A 22,715-nucleotide genomic window follows, 5' to 3' on the forward strand; every position below is an offset into this window, starting at 1 on the left:
GAATTCCTTAGCAACTACAGTAATTAATTTTTGTCACCGACAATATATTTGGGTGGAGGGGGAGTGGATGGATGAGAGAGGGAGGGGGGACATTTAAGAGGGCAAGCTCCTTAATGTTTGGTAAATTATAGAAGGAAGTGGAAGAGGTAAAGGGAGGAAAGAGGAGCTTTCCCTCGTCGTATAGATTTTCCTTCCATCCAAAGGTGGACGGGAAGGGGAGGGAAAACATCTTTAAAAATACTTCTTCTATTTCTCCTACCAATCCAATTTTTGCCATACCAGACACAGCTTTTGGAGCATAAAATCACTTCAAATTCTCCAATGCTAATATTCTACCACGAAGGATTCTTGTAAATGAGAGAATAAAATTCAAAAGGGAAGTACAGGAAGAAGAATTCTATCCATCTAAAAGTTTTGGTTTGGGGTCGAAACAGTAAATTCAGTACCGTGAGACAATCATTAGCTCCCCCATGCCAGGTCTGGAACATCGAAGGCAAATCAGACATAGCATCAGAACAATGAAATACAATATATAAAATAGTGAAATGACAATATATCGATTTGTGGCAGCACCTGCTGCAGTGGAAAGCTAACTTACTACTAACATGTACACAAAATAAATGGAGATACTCTGATGTAGGAGAATCTAATAAATATGTGACATTGGCAAGGTTGGTTCTGATCAGAATGAACTGAAACAAAAACTGATCGAGGCCAGAGAGCAAAAAGCTGAAATTCAGAATCTTCCGGGTAAGGTAAAATTTCTTGACTGTGAGGGTAAGTCAAGCTATTACTGCCAGAGATTCTCTTCTTGCTAAAATTAATTTTCTTGAGCCTGAATTGAAAAAATCACAAGACATTAATTGCTTTTACTTCTGAGTTAATAAAGCTTGATGAAAGGATTAGTGCTGCTAACCCTATAGGAGATAGGACTGGGCTAGGTTGCAAAGGGTATTCATCTAAATAGAAGGTTCAAACTGTGGTGATTGAACCAACCAAGCCAGTACCCAAGCCTAAGCCAAAGTCTCTGAGTCTATGCCTAGCATGAGTGTGCCTACTATTCTTTATTGCACTTAATGTGGTAGGAACTATAATTTATAAAGAACAGCAGTTGACATGATAGAAACAATTGTTTGGTACTGAAGATAAATGCAATCACACCAAAAAATGAGGGCAGAGCCAATCCTCCGAGAACATTTTGTTGCAAAACTTGTTCAACAAACTTGAGCTACTATATATTCCCCTACTCTTATAATCAAGTCAGACCACGTCTCCGTTTATAAAAATTAAGTACAATTTTCTTATGCTAGTAGATACGGAGTACAAATTAGGAATTAAGCTCCCATTGTTTTTTCTTGGCTCCTTTTATCCTTTAAGAGCTAAAGAGAGAACAAATACGTAATACCTAGTTCAAGTTTTCCTCAGAAAGATCAAATATCCAAAGCCAGTTTTGCAATAAGAAAGAAATGCTGTCTAAAATTCTCCATAAATAAATATTCATATATGCATTGACATTACTTAAAGGACGAAGGAATCAACTTCCCTAAGTTCCCTTATTTACTTTATTTTTTATCAACTAAATGAAAAACAGGTAGTACTGACCTTGTGACATTTCCTATTTTTTCCCTTCTAATCAACTTCAAATAACTGGATCTGCATTTTCTTCTTTCAGCTTATTTGAGAATTTGCGATGAATTCACAAACGGAAACTATCTCCTAGTTACAAACAGATAGCATTCAACTTCACCACCGGTGAGTCACCAGTCAACGGACTTGATTACCAGATCTGCATTTTTCTTCGACTTGTTTATGAGCTCTGCATTGGGCCGGTCATTGTACTCTATCTGCAGTACGAATTTAGTGATAGAAGCAACATACTATCCAAAAACTTGAAGGATCAATTAAGTTGGGAGGACCCAATAACATACACAGTCAGGAAAGCATTGATGGAAGTCATAAGAAACACAACAAAGTCAAGCTTACCCGCCACTTAGCATTATCCGGTGTCTTTCCTACAATAAAAAAAGAGAAGAAGGAAAGAATCAGTATATATCTCTATTTTCGTACTGCTTTTCTCCTTTCGAGACGAAGTGATTGGTTGACAACCAAGGAGCACGTACCAGTTGATATATGTCTCTTTAAAACTCGTTGCATTGCTGTATTAATGTCTACCTCAATGAACCTTTGAATAAAATAAAAAATTAAAATGTTATAGTTCCCCAAAAAATCAAAATTTAGCTTTGCCAAGAAGAAGGAAAACCTGGCAAAATCTAAATTAAAATGATAATAGTTCTGCCTGGCACGTATCCAAGTGAAGATATAATATACCAGCAGCACATTCTTTTGACATATCAAAACCCCTTTGAAAGGCACAGGTGCTGATGCAACCTTGTGTAGCCATAAGCCTTAAGCCGCAATCCCTCATTTTAAAAAATGGTAATTAAATATTTAAAAAAGTTTCAGATATTAGCTGCATAAATAAATTCTGCAACAATATCTGGTGATGTGATTCCTAATAATATTAGGAAAAATCACACTGACTTTACTGAAAAAAAAATAGTTTTAAATTGAAAATCACAGTTTAAGACGGAGAGAGAGAATTTGTCTGACTTTGTCTTGTAACATGAAAGGGCAGATAGCTGATCAACGATTTGGCTAAGCATATCTAGCAATATATGGACCCAGGTGGGCATTAAAGAAGAGAAAGTCAGAGAATCCACTTCAGCCAGCAGCGGAAAAGGTTTTTATTTTTTATTTTTACACTTCTCAAAAAAAAAAAAATAATAAAAAAATGGAAGGTATGCTTAGAATGCAAAGGATGCGATGGAATGCATTTGATGATTTATTTGAGGAGGGAGCAATCACTGCTGTCAAAATGGTGGAGCAACTATTGGCATAATAAAATGTTAAATGTGGCCACCATATAGAAATTACGGAAGAAATAATGGATTCATATACAGTAGGTCAATGCCTTCTTAAGGATATTTTAGAATTCCCGACTGCTTTTAATCAGACATGTGAGTCAGACCGAGTTGCTTTCGAATGTAAAAAAATTCAATTCAACTCAAGAAAGTCTTGAGTCAACAAACTTTTCTGTAGTGAAAGTATGACATGTGGGTTAGTTTTAGAAAGGGGAGAATTTGAGAGAGATGGAGAGTTGTAGAGAGAGTGTGTGTATTTTACAGAGAGAGAGTTCTAAAATAACAAGTTAGTATGAAGGAAAATTTGTCTTCACATGTATTATAAGGGCAAAATTGTCTTTTAGAAACACCCCTAATTTTAAAACGATAGACTCGGTATTTATTTATTTGTTTTAATTGTATTTTTAATTATTAATAATAATTTTGATTATTTGACTAATTGCTTATGTGTTTAATTGAATTAGATATGATTTGATTATGTGTCTATGTATTATTTGTATTTGTCTATGTGTTAATTGTTTAATTAGATTATATGCTTAAATGGTGTTTTGATTAATTGTAAATTAAATGTTTTCTTTTCTTTTATTATTTTATTTTATTTTTCTTTTATGGTTATGGTTAGTAGTAATGGGTCAACCAATTGGGTCCCATGGACTACTTGGATAGGAGGTTGGATGTGTATGAATTATTACCCTTGGATAGTTGTGCATAGATATATATTATATACATATATAAAAGGGAAAATAATTTATTAATTACCTTTATGGTAACTTGGGTAGTAATATTTAATCTGATATATATGTTTTATATTTAAATAATAAAAATACACATAGATTTGATACGTGTTATGTAATAAGTTACTTTATAATATTATGTTAACTTAAGTATTACTGGATAATCCATTAATAAATAATGGAATGTGTATAATTTATTTATTTAATAAAGATTTACATAAATCATATACGTAACATATTTTACTTACCTTTTTAATATATATAAAATGGAAAGTAATTTATTAATTACTTTTATAGTAACTTGGGTAGTAATATTTAATCTGATGTATATGTTTTATATTTAAATAATAAAAATATACATAGATTTGATACGTGTTATGTTTTAAGTTACTTTATAATATTATGGTAACTTAAGTATTATTGGATAATCCATTAATAGATAATGGAATGTGTATAATTTATTTATTTAATAAAGATTTACATAAATTATATACGTAACATATTTTACTTACCTTTTTAATATATATAAAATGGAAAGTAATTTATTAATTACTTTTATAGTAACTTGGGTAGTAATATTTAATCTGATGTATATGTTTTATATTTAAATAATAAAAATATACATAGATTTGATACGTGTTATGTTTTAAGTTACTTTATAATATTATGGTAACTTAAGTATTATTGGATAATTCATTAATAGATAATGGGATGTGTATAATTTATTTATTTAATAAAGATATACATAAATTATATACGTAACATATTTTACTTATCTTTTTAATATTTTAATATTTATTTTTTTAAGTTGACTTGGATTGGGAAAAGGGTTAGGGTTATTTTATTTAGCCTATAAATATATAGCTATAGGTTGCAAAAGGGGGTTAGAAATATTCACGTGATATATTCTAGAGAGAGAGAGAGTTAGATAGGGAAGGAGGAAAAGGAAGGAAGGAGGAGAAAAATCCTATAAAGAGAAGATCAAGGAAGAAGAAATTTAACTTTCGATCCGAAAGGTTAAGGCAAGTTCTTCTTCTATCTCTTTCCCTTTGATTCGTATTTCTATGCATGCCTAGGAAATTCCAGGATTTATTAACCACATAAAATTAAATAATTATGCATGTTTAATTGGATTAGAACATAGATTTTATGAAATTGGTTCATATCTGTTCTTGTGTTATGAATTGATAAATGCATGATTTTGATTTGATTTCCGGTGTGAATTTTTATATGTTTACATTATATATTTTTCATATCTGTGGAATGATGGAACATAGAAACATGCCTAGGATTCCTGAACATTAAATAGAAACTAGGTTTGGGTTTAAATAAATTTAAATAGACTCAATCAAAATGATACTTTCTATTTGAATGTTTTAAACAAACGAATGTATTTAATCTTTTAAAAATGTTTTAGCAATTGAGATTAAATGCGTAGGATGAATTGGATATGGAGAATGCTTATTTAACGGTATAATAAAATATCATCATATATAAGCATTCCTATTATGATAACTTGATATCATATTATCATAGTTATTTCTGAAATGTTTGATGTATTTCCTTAATTGTTACATCAATTGTTGGATTGTGTGGTTTAATGCACCGGTATGGGACGGTGGTATTCTAGGGACGGATTAACTTATCAGTTAAGTCCTACCTATTTTATATAAGGGAATGGATTAACTAAAATGTTAAGTCCTACTTATATTCAAGTCAGGTCAGCTGAATAAGTTGAATGACTTATGGAGGATTAATTTATTATATAAGGGAATAGATTAACTAAAATGTTAAGTCCTACTTATATTCAAGTCAGGTCAGCTGAATAAGTTGAATGACTTACGGAGGATTAATTTATACTGGATAGGATGGTTACTAAATTATATATATATAAGTATGGTACCATGATATGAGTTTGAGTCTCAGGATCAGTGGTTAGGGGGCGTATATCGCCAGGGATGTGTAGCTAGATATAGTATAGCTGTGTACCCTGGTAGGTCTAGGTACTCATGCCCACTATATGTGCGTTTTGCATGTTGCCTACTATTCAGGTTGAGACAACCCTATAGTCTAGTGAGGTTCCTTTAGTGTGTGTGTGTATATATATATATATATATATACGGATTACTAGTTACTGTTGGATTGACTAGGATGTATACGTGTATCGGATCTCTGCTTGGACTGTAGTAGAGTAGAACTTGTTTGTGGGCCTGACCCACCATTATTTTTCAGGTGTTCGTCAAGAGTAGAGGTTGTTCGTGCTGAGCAGGGATCAGTCTACTTCATTCTTCCGATGCTACATAGGAGTTCCTTTATGATTCAGTTTCCTGATTTAGATAGTTATTGCTGTCATTTGTTTAGTTTGAATTTTCTAGGGGTCCACGCAGTATGGATTCCCGAATTGTATTTTGGAAGATCAGTTGTATCAAAAGAGTTTATTAATTAATGGAAATATATTATGAGGTTTATTATTAGATTATCATTTTAGTTTCTTATCAGCATTTTATTTATTCTTCTTTATTCTTTTGTACTCTGTGTTCCTTTATTGCCGATTTGTTTTTGATATCCTCGGGTATTCGGGCGTGGGCCTGGCCAACCCGCATTCGGAAATCCGGGGGTATTACAGTTGGTATCAGAGCACTCCAGGTTCAAGTGTCCTTATGAATGTCTTTCGTTATGTGACTTCCGCGTTGCGTCTCTTAAAACTTAGAGCCCGTATTAGGATTCGTTGTACTCTATTTACGGTTTGTTAGGAGGAGCTGATGTCAATTATATTCTGTAGTCATATAATGGTTGGCACTAGGTAAAGGATGGGTTCAAGGCGAAAACGATAAAGACCCAAAGAAGTAAAGGAGTACGTTATCGATTTCGTTGCCAAAGGCAGAGTTAGGGGTCGATGGTTTAGGTTTGTTTGGCGGAGATTTTTGTTTATCCAATAGAGAGGGTACTAAATCTTGAAGATGGATGATCGCGCGAGGTGATCTGAATTACTAGTAGTATAGCGAATGTTATTAGTAGAATTGGGGTTGATCAATCTATAAATAATTAAGCTTTCTTATCATCTCTAAAAGAGGTATATAAAAAGTACTATTCAGGAGTTTGGGGATCGGATGTGTTATTATCAGAATGAAATATATAATATTTAAATCACATACAAGAGGGCATTGGTATTATGTTGTGTCGTTCTAATTTGCTTTATAAAGCCAAGTTAGACAATTTACATTCTGCATATAAAAAGGATAAGGGTTAAGCCCTTGGTATTTGCTTAGGCAAACATTTATGTTTTTAAGCTATATTTTAAAGGATATGTTTCGAGATTGGATAATTATTTACAAAACTATAAAAGGAAATTTTGAAACAATCTAGTAAGATTGATTTCAAAGGAGACTTTCTTTTCTAGAAAGAACGATGTCCTAAGTAAGAGTATATTTTGTTTTATTGTGTTTATCATACGTGTTTTATTTTTATTTTTTTTGTTAATTACTCGGGATTTGGTATGTGGTTTAGTTAGGGACACGAGTGTGTGATCAGCCAACTATTATTTTAATAACATGGAGTAATAGCACTATTTACGCTAGATTTGTGAGCGTACGGTCGTAAGATTTGGTAGATACACATAAATCTAGCCAATCTATTGGACCTGGACATGTGTCATTATGGTGTGTTTTGGGATGGGATAATTAAACCATCACTACGAGTCAAACAATCTAGAACGATTAGCTTGATATACTTTACGTTAGGTATGGATTCATATTATATTACAACGCCATGATATTGGTGGTTGTTAATGTTTCGGTATGTGTGAGGTAGTGGTAAATAAAGATCACTGTAACGCCATGATGATTTATCAGAGGTGCTGGATTTACTGAACATCTTTTTGAAAATTTTAGAAATTGTTACCAAGTCGGAAGGAGGATTTAGTACTAGATTAAGTACTTATTGGAATGACACCGAGTGAGGATAGGAGACTGAACAAATATTCATCAGTAAATTCTTAATTAAGAATTTATTCACGAGGGTGTGTCAAAGACAAGATGGTGAGACCAAACACCTATATAAAAATGAGGTGCATGGTATGTATGGAAAGGTCGTTGTTGACTTTTGTTGAGTTAAAGTCATAGTTGACTATTAATAAATGGAATTACCGATTGATTTTCAATATCGGCAAGTTTATCACGGATTAGTGGTGGATAGATTTAGTTTTTGAAGATGCTCAAATTTAAACGTTGGGTACAGACGAAAGCTGGTGGTACCGGACTAACGGTACTTTCTATAGACAAATTGGATGGAGGATGCACGATCTGAGTTTCACAACTTTTAGTTCTTCATCCTGGTAGAAACATGATGCTTCATGATAGGCAGGATAAGGGACATAGTGATTTCTCTCCAAGTCTAATATTTATTAGATAGTAGAGATGTACCATCAAAGATCACTAAATCCTTTGCAGCCACTTCTTATACTAAAGTGAAAATGAGAGAGCATTTTACAGATTTAGTTGCGGGATTTCTGATTTTACACAAGGGTCAGGATTTTGGATGGGATATTGGTTGACTGATATATTAGGTCAGCTTGATTCTTGTCTATTTCGAACTGGTAGGACTTCAGTTCATATGAATATAATGTATCACGAGACGGTTTAGATAGATTACAGTGGTGATTCACACTTTATATCAAGTTCCGTCTGGTGGAAGCAATGATGTAAATGGATGCTCTCAACAAATGATAGAATATTTAAATCTTTCGGTTAGTTGTTGAGTTATCAGATGCATTTATAGCAAGTGTAATAATAACACTTGTTATTACTACGGTAGTTGAGAATGTCAACTTTGAATATTGGAGTTGACCTTGGAGACGGTATTACCTTACTCAGATGGAGTTTAAGGTACTCGAGGAGGATTTAGTAGTTCTGTAAATAGTGATATGACGATCGGGCGACTGAGCTGGAAAGTTTATAATTTTTCTCGGTGTGCTCAGACGGTTAGAAGGTACATCATAACATCAAATGTCGATTTTGGTGAACAGATACGGATAAGGATGCATATATAATTGCCCTAAGTGTAAAACCTGTTACAGAGGTGGAAAGTTGATCATCGGATATCATAGGAATCTTTAACCACTTCCTATAACAAATATGGAAGTTGAATTAAATAGGAGTGACGATCAGTGGGAAGGATCGACATTGATTTGGAATTTCAATTTTCCATATGGAATCCGAGTGGTGGATTGAGAAAGATTGCTTGAGGACATAAATTTAAGTGATGCTTATTTTAGAACTTCATAATAGTTCTATAGTTCAGTGATAGTGGTATTATAGCATGTGGATGTCTATATTAGTGGATGCAAAGTGCTATTTCGAAGGAGCTTTATGAAGATTTTGGAGCAGCAGCTCTACTTCATATCTATAGACAGAGGAATTAATCAAGAGATTAAATTAGACCATAAAGGATATGTTTGAGGCGTATATCCTAGATTTTCATGGACAGTTGGAAGTGTTTACTTCACTTGTCGGAATTTTATCTGTGATATTGTTGGCATAAGGAGGTTAGTGTGACAACTTTGGAGGTTTTGTATCATTCACAATGCATACCTCTCATTTGTTGGTTGGAAATGGAAGTATGGGTTGTACAATCAGACATTGACTTCATTTAAAAATATGTCGGAAAGAGATACTTCCCTTTGTATTGAACTGCGCGCGGTTGGGAAGCGACAGTGGGATGTTGTAAATAGTTGAACTCGTATACTAGAGTTTTTCTATCAGGGAGTAGTTTGCTCGTTCTGTTTTCCATGTAGGAAGAAAGACGATTTTTGGAGAAAAGTCAATTTTATTTATTACATTGACTTTTAGAGGATTGTGTTTTGCAATTGAGGCAATCGCCTCTAAATTAGCGTTACCAAATTATTAGCGCTGGGGGCATAGGATTTTGTGCGTATATTCTATGGCACTTGGAGGCATGTAGATCATTCCCTTGTCGACATGGGAGGATTACGTTGTTGTTTGATACAACCTATGCATTGTATGATTATTGTGTTTTTTAAAATATAGGAACCTTGTATACCATTTGGTATATTGGAGTTAAATGGAGCCCTCATAGCGAGGTTGCATCTACTTAGGACTAGGAGGATATTTTTTGCTCACAGTTTCCAAACATAATGGAAGAAAGTAAGGGCGAATTCCGAGGACAGAATTCCTTTTGTTAGGGGGGAAGAATGTAATACCCCTAATTTTAAAAGGATAGACTCGGTATTTATTTATTTGTTTTAATTGTATTTTTAATTATTAATAATAATTTTGATTATTTGACTAATTGTTTATGTGTTTAATTGAATTAGATATTATTTGATTATGTGTCTATGTATTATTTGTATTTGTCTATGTGTTAATTGTTTAATTAGATTATATGCTTAAATGGTGTTTTGATTAATTGTAAATTAAATGTTTTCTTTTCTTTTATTATTTTATTTTATTTTTCTTTTATGGTTATGGTTAGTAGTAATGGGTCAACCAATTGGGTCCCATGGACTGCTTGGATAGGAGGTTGGATGCGTATGAATTATTACCCGTGGATAGTTGTGCATAGATATATATTATATACATATATAAAAGGGAAGGTAATTTATTAATTACTTTTATGGTAACTTGGATAGTAATATTTAATCTGATATATATGTTTTATATTTAAATAATAAAAATACACATAGATTTGATACGTGTTATGTTATAAGTTACTTTATAATATTATGTTAACTTAAGTATTACTGGATAATCCATTAATAAATAATGGAATGTGTATAATTTATTTATTTAATAAAGATTTACATAAATTATATACGTAACATATTTTACTTACCTTTTTAATATATATAAAATGGAAAGTAATTTATTAATTACTTTTATAGTAACTTGGGTAGTAATATTTAATCTGATGTATATGTTTTATATTTAAATAATAAAAATATACATAGATTTGATACGTGTTATGTTTTAAGTTACTTTATAATATTATGGTAACTTAAGTATTATTGGATAATCCATTAATAGATAATGGGATGTGTATAATTTATTTATTTAATAAAGATATACATAAATTATATACGTAACATATTTTACTTATCTTTTTAATATTTTAATATTTATTTTTTTAAGTTGACTTGGATTGGGAAAAGGGTTAGGGTTATTTTATTTAGCCTATAAATATATAGCTATAGGTTGCAAAAGGGGGTTAGAAATATTCACGTGATATATTCTAGAGAGAGAGAGAGTTAGATAGGGAAGGAGGAAAAGGAAGGAAAGAGGAGAAAAATCCTATAAAGAGAAGATCAAGGAAGAAGAAGTTTAACTTTCGATCCGAAAGGTTAAGGCAAGTTCTTCTTCTATCTCTTTCCCTTTGATTCGTATTTCTATGCATGCCTAGGAAATTTCAGGATTTATTAAACACATAAAATTAAATAATTATGCATGTTTAATTGGATTAGAACATAGATTTTATGAAATTGGTTCATATCTGTTCTTGTGTTATGAATTAATAAATGCATGATTTTGATTTGATTTCCGGTGTGAATTTTTATATGTTTACATTATGTATTTTTCATATCTGTGGAATGATGGAACATAGAAACATGCCTAGGATTCCTGAACATTAAATAGAAACTAGGTTTGGGTTTAAATAAATTTAAATAGACTCAATTATAATGATACTTTCTATTTGAATGTTTTAAACAAACGAAGGTATTTAATCTTTTAAAAATGTTTTAGCAATTGAGATTAAATGTGTAGGATGAATTGGATATGGAGAATGCTTATTTAATGGTATAATAAAATATCATCATGTATAAGATTCAGTTTATGTAGGACATATGATATAGGAAGCTTAAATAAATAATAAGTCATTCCTATTATGTGATAACTTGATATCATATTATCATGGTTATTTCTGAAATATTTGATGTATTTCAATTGTTACATCAATTGTTGGATTGTGTAGTTTAATGCACCGGTATGGGACGGTGGTATTCTAGGGACGAATTAACTTATCAGTTAAGTCCTACCTATTTTATATAAGAGAATGGATAAACTAAAATGTTAAGTCCTACCTACATTCAAGTCAGGTCAGCTGAATAAGTTGAATGACTTATGGAGGATTAATTTATTATATAAGGGAATAGATTAACTAAAATGTTAAGTCCTACTTATATTCAAGTCAGGTCAGCTGAATAAGTTGAATGACTTACGGAGGATTAATTTATACTGGATAGGATGGTTACTAAATTATATATATATAAGTATGGTACCATGTTATGAGCTTGAGTCTCAGGATCAGTGGTTAAGGGGCGTATATCGCCAGGGATGTGTAGCTAGATATAATATAGCTGTGTACCCTGGTAGGTCTAGGTACTCATGCCCACTATATGTGCGCTTTGCATGTTGCCTACTATTCAGGTTGAGACAACCCTATAGTCTAGTGAGGTTCCTTTAGTGTGTGTGTGTATATATATATATACGGATTACTAGTTACTGTTGGATTGACTAGGATGTATACGTGTATCGGATCTCTGCTTGGACTGTAGTAGAGTAGAACTTGTTTGTGGGCCTGACCCACCATTATTTTTCAGGTGTTCGTCAAGAGTAGAGATTGTTCGTGCTGAGCAGGGATCAGTCTACTTCATTTTTCTAATGCTACATAGGAGTTCCTTTATGATTCAGTTTCCTGATTTAGATAGTTATTGCTGTCATTTGTTTAGTTTGAATTTTCTAGGGGTCCACGCAGTATGGATTCCCGAGTTGTATTTTGGAAGATCAGTTGTATCAGAAGAGTTTATTAATTAATGGAAATAAATTATGAGGTTTATTATTAGATTATCATTTTAATTTCTTATCAGCATTTTATTTATTCTTCTTTATTCTTTTGTACTCTGTGTTCCTTTATTGCCGATTTGTTTTTGATATCCTCGGGTATTCGGGCGTGGGCCTGGCCAACCCGCATTCGGAAATCCGAGGGTATCACAATCGTTAACCAACTTTGACCGTTACTGAGACTGGTGGCAGGGGGCAATGTTTTACAAATGTATTAACTAGAAGGGATGTAATTGATATTATCCAACCGAGGGAGGAGCAGTGTGTATTTTTACCTAACTAAAGGGGAGATTGGTGTAATTTTCTCGTTATACCTAACTAAAGGGGAGATTTAGTGTAATTTTCTCGTTATATTATACGAGGCAACAATTAACACTGACCTGAAAACTACTTTGCATTTCTAACGTAAAATGGTTGTTGGGTTGCCAAGTATTAGAATGACGATTTGGATACAAGCAGTCAAGCACCACTTTGTACAATTATTGCTATATAAACACCCCACCTCTCCCAGCACCCCCATATTGCAGTAATCAACACTAGTCACTAGGTAAAAGCCAAATAAGGTGCTACATATATCCCTTAAACGTCTATTAAAGGATCTTAGATGTAAAGTAAACCTGAAAAAGTTTACAAAAATAATAATTGTGCCTTTTCTATTCTTATTTTTTGGAATATCCAAGAACTTAAGCGAAAAGACTACTAAAAGACCCTGAAGTCAACCTCACCAGGCATGTACAGACAGAGCATTAAGTTGTTATCAGGAAGGGGGGGGGGGGGGGGGGGGGGGGGGGATGACTCATCCCATGAAAAATAAAAAATGCGAAGACTTTAGCATCACATGCATTTTAAAACACTGTGAAAAAAAAAATACGAACTAATTGTGGAGACCATCTAACATAACAGACATCATAGAGAACTTTAAAGAGTAACATATAGCAATATGTGCAGCCCCTGAAGCATAATAAGTAACATCATACTAATATATTAATTAAAAATAGCTATTTAAGGGAAAAAGTAGAAAAGAATGGAAGAACCTAATATTTACCACTTCTCATCAAACATAGATGATATCTCCTTCCAGACCCCTTCTTCCAATAGCAAATAGTTACCTTCTACTATCACCACTTTGTGCCTGCAAAGAGGGGGGAAAAAGGGTTGAACATTGTCAATAATTCCTCAACACTGCAACTACTTTTACAGTATCTGGCCCTACAACATGATTAGAAACACAACAATTGCCAGATAACTCGACAAACAAGGCTACAAAGCCTCACTCACTACAAATACTCTAGGGACTAGTTTTAGGGAGATTAATCATCAAATATAAGGATGCAAAGACAATAACTGGGCCAGCCACAAGTCACAGCTAATTCTGCATTTTCAAAAAATATGCATGGAGTTCAAGGAACTGAAATACTACTAACAAGACCAATCATTCAGAGTATAAAGTTCTTGGGGGGTTTCAGGTTTTTAGAGAAACCTCCTGCCATCATCCCTAACCTTCCAACATGGCAATTTGTAGTAATCAACCTCCAATACTGGTCCCAGGACCACCATGTACCTAAATCTTGGAATAATCATCCCCTCTTTAAAGATGTCATAAATTAATATATTTGGCTTCATTACAACCCATAACCCAACTGTTTTCCCTCCTTTCAGAAATTTTGTCATAATAGCAGTAGAATTTGTCCAATAAGAATGATTGTCAGACCATTAGGTGTGCATTAGATTGAAAAATGCAAGTGACATTCAAGTGGAAAAATTCTTTATTTCTCTAATTGACAGTGATAAGGATCAAACCTCTAACACTCTCCCCCTCCTTTAGGTATCATACCAACCCTTTTAACAATGAGTTTAGCATATATATATATATATATATATATATATATATATATTTAAAAAGTGTTGACTTCATTCCAACCCATAACCCAAAAGGTCCATTCCTTTTTTTAATTTTTTTGGCCTAAATTTTAAAGATCTATTGGCCTTCAGCCAGCCAGTCCAAAAGAATCCACAAAGGGTACAGCTGCCCTTGCATTGTTAATTTCTTAGATCTTCCCATTAATCACAATCCAGAAATCCCCATATCAACAACTTCGAATCCCAATTTTCTGTCGTCTTTTGGATTTTCTGTCACCCTTAATATAATTGAAACTAACAGTAAACTGCTAAACTCTGTCATGCTAAAGTCAAAAGAAACCTATATATACTTGTATTCATCAAATTGCTCACATATTTTCCGATGTCCATACGTGGAAAAGACAAAACTCTACATCCTTAATTACTTGATAAACTACAAGTTCAAAACCATCAGAGATCAGCAATGTGAATCCTGTTCTATTGTTCCAATTCATAGAATCAATTCCCGCTTTCAGTAGAGAGTACCAATGGTACAAAGTTCATCTCTCAGAAAAAACTAAATACATTTGAACCAATCACAAAAAGACTATTTCTGTTGGGCCACCAGCAGTTAGCTTAAGTAGTATGTCCCACCTCTCCCAAAGAGGGAGGAGCAGGTTTGTTGAAAAAGGTACTCTTGCATAAATCTATATTTGCTTCTGATGGGAAAATGATTCTCAACAGTCCTTATCATAGCAGGGCATTATGGTTGAATATTATTTACCATTGTCATAACTCATAACTGTTAAAAATCAGCAACAAGAATCCTGGTTGAACCACTCAGTCCACCAAAATGCTAAGGCATTTTGGAAGGTTGAACAACAACATTGAACACTAGAATATGGCAATGGCTGTCAACTTTCCCTTCCCTGAAGAGATGTGAGAAATCACAATATTCTATATTCTTCCAATTAAAACAAAGACTTAAAAGAAATATGAAAGCCTTACCAGCAATATGAAATTCAGACAACCCAATTGCTTAGCTCTCATTACAGAATTCATAGTAGTACCATAAATATAACAACATTGAACCAAACAACAGTAATATACTGCTACATTCTAAACATTTAATATTCACTACACCAGGAATCGAATTGATGATATTATGTCAAAGAGTTACAAAGAGATAAGGGTAGAGTTATTTGTATCCTACAAACATCTAGCAAGTTTCGAAGGTTGCATGATCAGTGTTATCCAATTCTGACCATATGAATAAAGATTCAGGCATCTCTATTTGATATCCAAACTTCGATTTCATTTTAAGCATGACAATATTATGATGAACTTTTGACTGAATCTGTTCAAAAGCTTGTTCAATTAAATTAATGATGAAACGTTCTTATTCCAAACAAGTTACACATTTCAACTTCTGAGACAATTTAACCCATCTACAAAGGCTCCTTTTTTCTTTTCTTTTCTTTTCTTTTTAAAATTTGTCTTTTCTTTATTCTTGTTATTTTGCAATACGCTAGGGGTTTGCAGTCTGTATCCAGTGGTCCATCCCAACAACCCCGCCTAGGTGGGACCACCAAAAGATAATGAATTAGCTCATCCATTCTGTGCTACATGATGATACCACATCACAGTTATTTACAGGTTGGTTGCCATTTCATACACCCATATGCATTGCAAATTGAGATCTGCAACGATGCCCATTCTATTAAATAGACAAATGCATGATAACCATTAGATTTATGGAAAGGAGTCACAGGAAATGCAACAAATTATCCAATGCCTTAAGATATCAGCAGATATTAACAAAAGATTATTGATGCAAAAGAAACAAAATACTTACTGAAGATTCACATAGATATCATCTTCTATTGGATCTCCAACACCATGGTCAAACGATGGAGCATAAACCGATCCCTGAAGGAGTCAATACTCATCAGAATGAAATACAAAGAAAGAAATTTATAATATATGCCCCGATCTGTCTAATGCTTCTCTCTTTCTTGCTGACAGGCAACATACTTCAAGGTAGTATGGTAGAGAACCCCAAAAAAGGTGTGCCGTTTCTATCTCTCAAGATATGTTTAAATACTTTCTGCCTCAATAACTACTCACCTGATTCCTCAAAGTCTCCAGACATGTTAGCAGAAGTTTAGGATCAAACGTCCACGGAGCTGATTCACCAATGAAAAGAGCAATACTTTTAATTGTACAAAGTTTCAAAAGAGTGATTACAAGATAAATGAACCTTACCTCCCCTTCTTGCATGGGCTTCCTCTGGATTCTAAAACACAAGAACATAGCTTAAATAATTAGACATGCCTAGAAAGTTCAACAACAAAACCTGCTGACTTGTGCATATGTTTGTGTGTGCTTTCACATGTATCCACACACGCACACACATATATCACAGCATACTACTGATTACTTCATTCATGATTAAAAATAAATGCATCATTATATATTGTTAGTTTTGTCTACTATCAAAAAAAATATCCACTTAACTAATAAAAATATAACTAAATAAATAAATTAAAATTTAGACATACAACCTTGTGGTATATATTTTCCTCACAAACCACCATCAACCAACATAAAAGGCTTAAGAATGTCATGATCGGAATCAAACTCATTCTTTGTTGTTTTTGAATAAATTTGGGCCTCGGTCATTACTTACCATATATATTTTATTTAATAAAATATTACCACAATTTTAGAATTTGTGAATCAACATCTAACTTTACCAGGTAGTTGATCAAAAGCCAATTAGAAAGAGGGAGAGAAGATTCCTAAAGTTTGTACCCAAAAACTTGATGTGTTGATACTTGCATGATGATTTGGTACTTAAATGCATCAAATTTATTTCTAACACACCAGCAAGTTTTGATTCGACTCTTCTTTTAACCAAACACCCCATAACTAAATAAATGCAAAAGAACAGAACCACTGGTAAAATTTACAACTGTTAATAAAGGAGGGACAACCTGCATTGCATCCAGCTGGTGACGATAGAGGTGAAATCCATCCATGGGAAGAACTGTAGTGACATCTGGAGGCTCAACTTGAGAATCGAAGGAACAAGATTTTTGGGGCCATAACTTGTTAACACGGTGAGCTACTTCAGATGCAAGGGTACTCTTTCCAGCACCAGGAGGGCCAGCCAGACCCACAATATACCTACATGATATTTCAGTCAGAAGACTGATTAGCAAGCTCTGCTTAAATTAAATACAGAAACGAAGGAAAAAAGTCGTCTTTACAGCAATGCTAGTGAATAGAAACACTAGCACACATTTAGGCATTAGTTATATTGCAGTTTCTGGTCCCTGCAGTGCAAAGAGTACCACACAGAAGCATATGGGACAACAATTACAAATTGAATTTGAGAACTACGGGGAAAAAACAAGGCCACGAGCATGTAAGGTTTCACTTGAGTAGGAGCACCAAGTATTGCATAAACTCCCAGAATTTAATGTCACCGTGTACCATCTAATCAAATTAATGCTCTTGCGCTTTCAGTTATAAGAAAAGTGAATATTATACAGCATCATACATTATCAATGAAACAATATTATACAGCATCATACATTATCAATATTATACAGCATCATACATTTTGAGGTGGTATTTTTAGCAACTTTTTAAGTTCCTTGCCATGAGCAATGTTTTTCATCAGGGAAATTTATATTAAACTTCAAGTAAGGTATTCTAACTAAAGTTAAAAGGTTGATATTCATGATCATCACTCTCCAGCAAGATGCCAAAAAGGAAATGGGAAGGAGGTGGAAAACGAAGGGATGATTACATGCCTTACAAGTTGTAACAAGAGTACATGGCATGGAAGTTTTCTTTATTATGAACATTAAACCATGCCTCTAGATAGAGCAAAATTGCAGGAAATCAAAATATGTTTGAGCTCCATGGTTTAGAAAGAAACTTTTGATTACTTGAGTGCATGTGTGCCAAACAGCAACATCAAGTCGAAAGTACCAAAAATGCATTATTTCCTAATTCAATAACTTACTTTAAATGGGGATTTGATGCAGCTGCTGCTGTTGGAACAAGACGATCAGCCAAGGCATCATATATCTCATCCATACACCTTGGAAGGAAAAAGAACCAACAATTACTCATAAAATACTGAAGCTAAACACACCAGAGAGACGCACACATGCATGTGTGTGCCACGTGCATGTCTAATTCTCTAGATCTAACCAGGAAAGAAGCGGTCAATAAATCCACTAATCACTGCTCCAGCAAGACTCCATAATTTGTATTTATAAAATAATGTGCAGAAGATATTTTCCAGTGACTAAAGATAGGACAAATTCACATGCAATAATAATAATAATAATAATAGAGCAGTTTCGAATGCAGAATTACTTAATCCAGTAAACTAAAAGCTAAAGGTTCGTGTAGATATATTGCCCAGATGAAATGCTAATATTTCATTGTGCATCTCTTCCCCTCACAGAAAGCGAAGGAAATTAACTTTACAATCCTTGTTCGTCAGGAAAAGGATTATTAGTGATGTGTGAGGCTGGTTCTTTGTCACAGATGTACAAAGGAGATTCAACTCCCAATTCCTTGAAGCAAAAACCCTAAACAATCAATTTGCATGCAGTGCCACGTGTCAAGCTCCAACTTGACCTTTCAAGTCCATATTCCCTCACTCTTGGAGATGACAAGTTAATCCGACAAAGAGAAAACCCAGTAGCAAAACTGACCTAGACCCATCTACCTTGACCCAAACAAAACCCCAAATAAACAGGTTTAGGCTAGAATTTTTCAGAACCTACAAGGGTTGGTTTGGTTCTCTGTTTTACGCCACAATTGTTCGATATTGCCTGATATCTTCTTTGTGAATCCCAACATTGCCAAAAGCATCCTTGTTCAATTCCTATAAAACAGCTTTCAGCAACATATATGTCAAGATATTCAAGCCTTTAAATCAAGTGATATCACCTCCTCCTTTCCGATGGAGGTTGAGGGGTCTTCAAGTCCCCTTAGGGATGCAATAGTGGGTGGGTGGGTGGGTGGGTGGGTGGCTTGGTGAGAGAGAATTGGACGTGTAAGTAACTTACCTACAAAAAGACAAACACACACCTCAAATCCCTGACTCCACAGTCCACCAACTCTGTGGAGCTCGATGGGTGGGAGCAGGCCTATGAGAGGCAAGGCTCTGGTGCGAGCTACATGTGCTCACAATTTTCACATCGCCTGGTGTGGAAGAGTGAAGTACTATATGTAGGTTCATCGCCCCTTTATGACACAAAGCATTTTAAAACCGTGATGGATGTAATCATGTAAACTTATCAGAACTCCGGAATTAAGTGTGCTTAACTTGGAGTAGTACCAAGATGGGTGACCTCCTGGGAAGGAGGTCTCTGGTCCGGGGAAGCCAAAAGTGGACAATATTGTGTCAGGTAGGATGAGGGCTGTTACAAATGGTATTAGAGCTTGACCCAACCGGAAGTGTACCAACAGGGACATTGGGCTCCCAAGGGGGGTGGAATTGTAAGGCTTGGTGGGCGGGAGCATGCTTGTGAAAGGCAAAACTCTAGTGCGAGCTACGTATGCTCACAATTTCCACATTGCCTAGGTGTGGAATAGTGAAGTGCTATGTGTAGGTTTATCACCCTTCTATGACACAACGCGTTTAAAACCGTGATGGCCACAAACCTATCAAAACTCTGGAGTTAAGCGTGCTTAACTTGGAGTAGTACCAAGATGGGTGACGTCTTGTGAAGTCTCTAGTCCAGGAGAGTCAAAACCCTACAATGTTGCGTCGAATAGGGTGAGGGCCGTTACAAACTCGATACCAAAAGCCGACTAAGAAGTCTCTGGTCCAGGGAAGTCAATGTTGCGTCGGGTAGGGTGAGGGCCGTTACAAACTCGATACCAAAAGCCGACGCGTTTTAAAACCATGATAGCCGTGAACCTATCAGAACTCTGGAGTTAAGCGTGCTTAACTTGAAGTAGCACCAGCCACCAGGATGGGTGATCCCCTTGGAAGTCTCTAGTCCAAGGGAGCCAAAAGCCGACAATGTTGTGTCGGGTAGGGTGAGGGCCGTTACAAACTCGGTACTCTCTCTAAAATTGTCCCTTTTAAGCCACATATTCAAAATCTAGAAGACACTTTTCCCATGCAACCACCACAATCCAACACAACTGGGATCAAGCAATGTCTTATTTCTAGTCTCAAAGGCATCGATGGCTCTTCCTGATTATTAGTCCATGTGAACCAGCCACCCTATAAGTCAAGGAAATCAAGAACATCCTAAAACCCCCTTAAGACAAAAGAAATTCAAGGACATCCCCAATCAGTTGTGATTGACTGCACCACATTGAACTCTAACCCAATACACCACTAAATATAACCAATTCGAAGTAGTAACCACCAAATTAAACCAACATTCTTCCCTATCTGAGTCCAACAGCAAGCCATACACTCCAGAGAACACCTAATAAAAACCATCCTCCTGAGAGTAGTTGTGTTAGCATGCAGCTATGAGTTGAAAAAAACAGAAGCTACCTACAGTGTGATATTAACCCCCATTTAAGAAAAAGAAAAAAAAGTTTGATTACAATCAAACATTGGAAGTGAAACAAGTTCAAGTTTTCCCTCTTTCATCCTGAAAAGATGGCATACCTGGTCTGGATCACAGGAATGTCCTTCTTTTGGATGCATGAAACCTGTAAACAATTCCAAAGGAACAGAACAAAAAATGAACTTATCAAGAAACTAAAAATTATATATCAAAACTAAACAGAAAAAATAAAGAAGAAGAAATTATATTTTAGAAATTGAAATTGAACCTGCACACGATTTTCCTTTCGAACCAGAAATCCTGTTTGACTCAAAGGTCCGTTAGTTCCTTTAATTGGTGACATGCGGAGAGAACCTCCATACCATATAGGCAGCATCAACCTCTTGAGCAACAATCTCTCTGCATATTTTAAAGCATACATAATCAATATATATAGCAATAAGCAAAGCATCACATATGTATAAAAATGTACATGTATTATTCATATATATATATATATATATAGACATATCATCATCATTCATCATCATCCTTGCCTTAATCCCATATGAATGGGATTATACACATAAATAATTTCAAAATTAAAGGCGGCACAACCTAGGCAATGAATCAAGAAAATCACATAAAAACTCATCCAAAAGGAAATGGAGAAAAAGAAATCACATGTACACGCATTTGTGTTGGATATCAAGAAATGTTGGCGAACAAAGAATGGCTATAGAAAAGATTGTACCGCGTCAACATCCTAAACTGGTGAATACCGATGAAACGACCATTTAAAGGCTCCAAGGTCGATGTTCCGACAATGAACCAAATCAAATACAAAAAGAAAGTTCATATATTGAGAATTACTTCAATTCGGATTCATATTAGATCAAATCCTTGTACCATGCCCTTAATTATGATCATAAAATTTAAAAGAAAATTGCACATAGCACACTCCAAACTTATATATTTATATATTATAATATATATATATAATTAGAGAAAGAAACCTGATGAAGAATTGAAAAATCCTTTTGGAGTTGTTGAAATTGAAGAAAGCTCCATTTTGCAGAGTTTTGAGCGAAGGAGTTACAGTAGCGAGAGCGAAGGGTTCAACTGGCGTTATATATATAGGCGTAAGGTACAAAGTGTGTTAAAAAAAAATTTACCCATCTATACAAAATATTATAAAAAGGACCCCATTGAATCACAAATGTTTTTAGTCCGTTGGTTCACGCGCATATGCATTCATGCCCAAAATAATCCTTTTTAAATGACTATTATACTGGACAAAAAAATCTTGAATTATTTCGAATTGCAAATCAAATCTCGAGTTATATAATTTATTTTTGTTATTACTTTAAATTATTATTACTATTAGTACAATTATTGTTATTATTTGAACTGTTTTTTGTTTATAGTTTATTAGCTTTCGTAAACTATTTATAGGTATATAAATCCGTCAAACAACTAATTAAACAATTTATTTTTGTTACTATTATTATTATTAGTTTTTTTATATATATAGTTTATGAACTTGCAAAATTTGTTTATAGGCATATGGATCCATTAAGCGACTAATCAAGCAGTTTATTTTTATTATTATTACTCATGCCACTACTAGTACTATTACTTTTATTATTATTATTAGTTATTATTATTATTCTTATTGTTAATTAGCATGGATTATAAAAGTGATTCACATGTCTTACAACTAAGTAATTTATTTTTGTTACTCCATATTTTACTACTACTACTACTAGTATTATTATTGATATTGTTTATTATTATTAGTTGCAAGATGATTCTGAAGAGTATTAT

General features: G+C 34.0%; 1 protein-coding gene across 1 annotated transcript; it reads right to left on the reverse strand.

Annotated features, from left to right (window-relative positions):
• Positions 1-1,448: 1,448 nt before the first annotated feature.
• LOC132269001 (putative uridine kinase C227.14) lies at positions 1,449-22,038 on the reverse strand. The gene is made up of 12 exons (XM_059769970.1): positions 21,905-22,038; positions 21,178-21,308; positions 21,011-21,054; positions 18,383-18,460; positions 17,343-17,535; positions 16,612-16,642; positions 16,474-16,532; positions 16,202-16,275; positions 13,553-13,639; positions 2,121-2,182; positions 1,984-2,012; positions 1,449-1,844 (listed from the first exon to the last, which is right to left on the reverse strand). The coding sequence occupies exons 1-12, from the start codon at positions 21,957-21,959 to the stop codon at positions 1,758-1,760; spliced, it is 930 nt and encodes a 309-aa protein (XP_059625953.1). The 5' UTR covers positions 21,960-22,038; the 3' UTR covers positions 1,449-1,757.
• Between the last annotated feature and the right edge of the window lie 677 nt (positions 22,039-22,715).

This window comes from Cornus florida, unplaced genomic scaffold, assembly GCF_030987335.1.
Source record: "Cornus florida cultivar Cherokee Brave unplaced genomic scaffold, ASM3098733v1 CherokeeBrave_3.0.0_Hap2_Chr08, whole genome shotgun sequence".
NCBI classification, from domain to species: domain Eukaryota; kingdom Viridiplantae; phylum Streptophyta; class Magnoliopsida; order Cornales; family Cornaceae; genus Cornus; species Cornus florida.

Bases quoted from the DNA above. Each gene is read 5' to 3' on its own strand.
- LOC132269001 (XM_059769970.1), bottom strand. From the start codon at position 21,959: ATGGAGCTTTCTTCAATTTCAACAACTCCAAAAGGATTTTTCAATTCT. The intron at 21,309-21,904 runs GTTTCTTTCTCT...TAAAATATGCAG, and splicing joins ATTTTTCAATTCTTCATCAG to AGAGATTGTTGCTCAAGAGG. The intron at 2,183-13,552 runs GTAAATATTAGG...TTTTATTCAAAG, and splicing joins TCTATGTTTGATGAGAAGTG to GTTCATTGAGGTAGACATTA.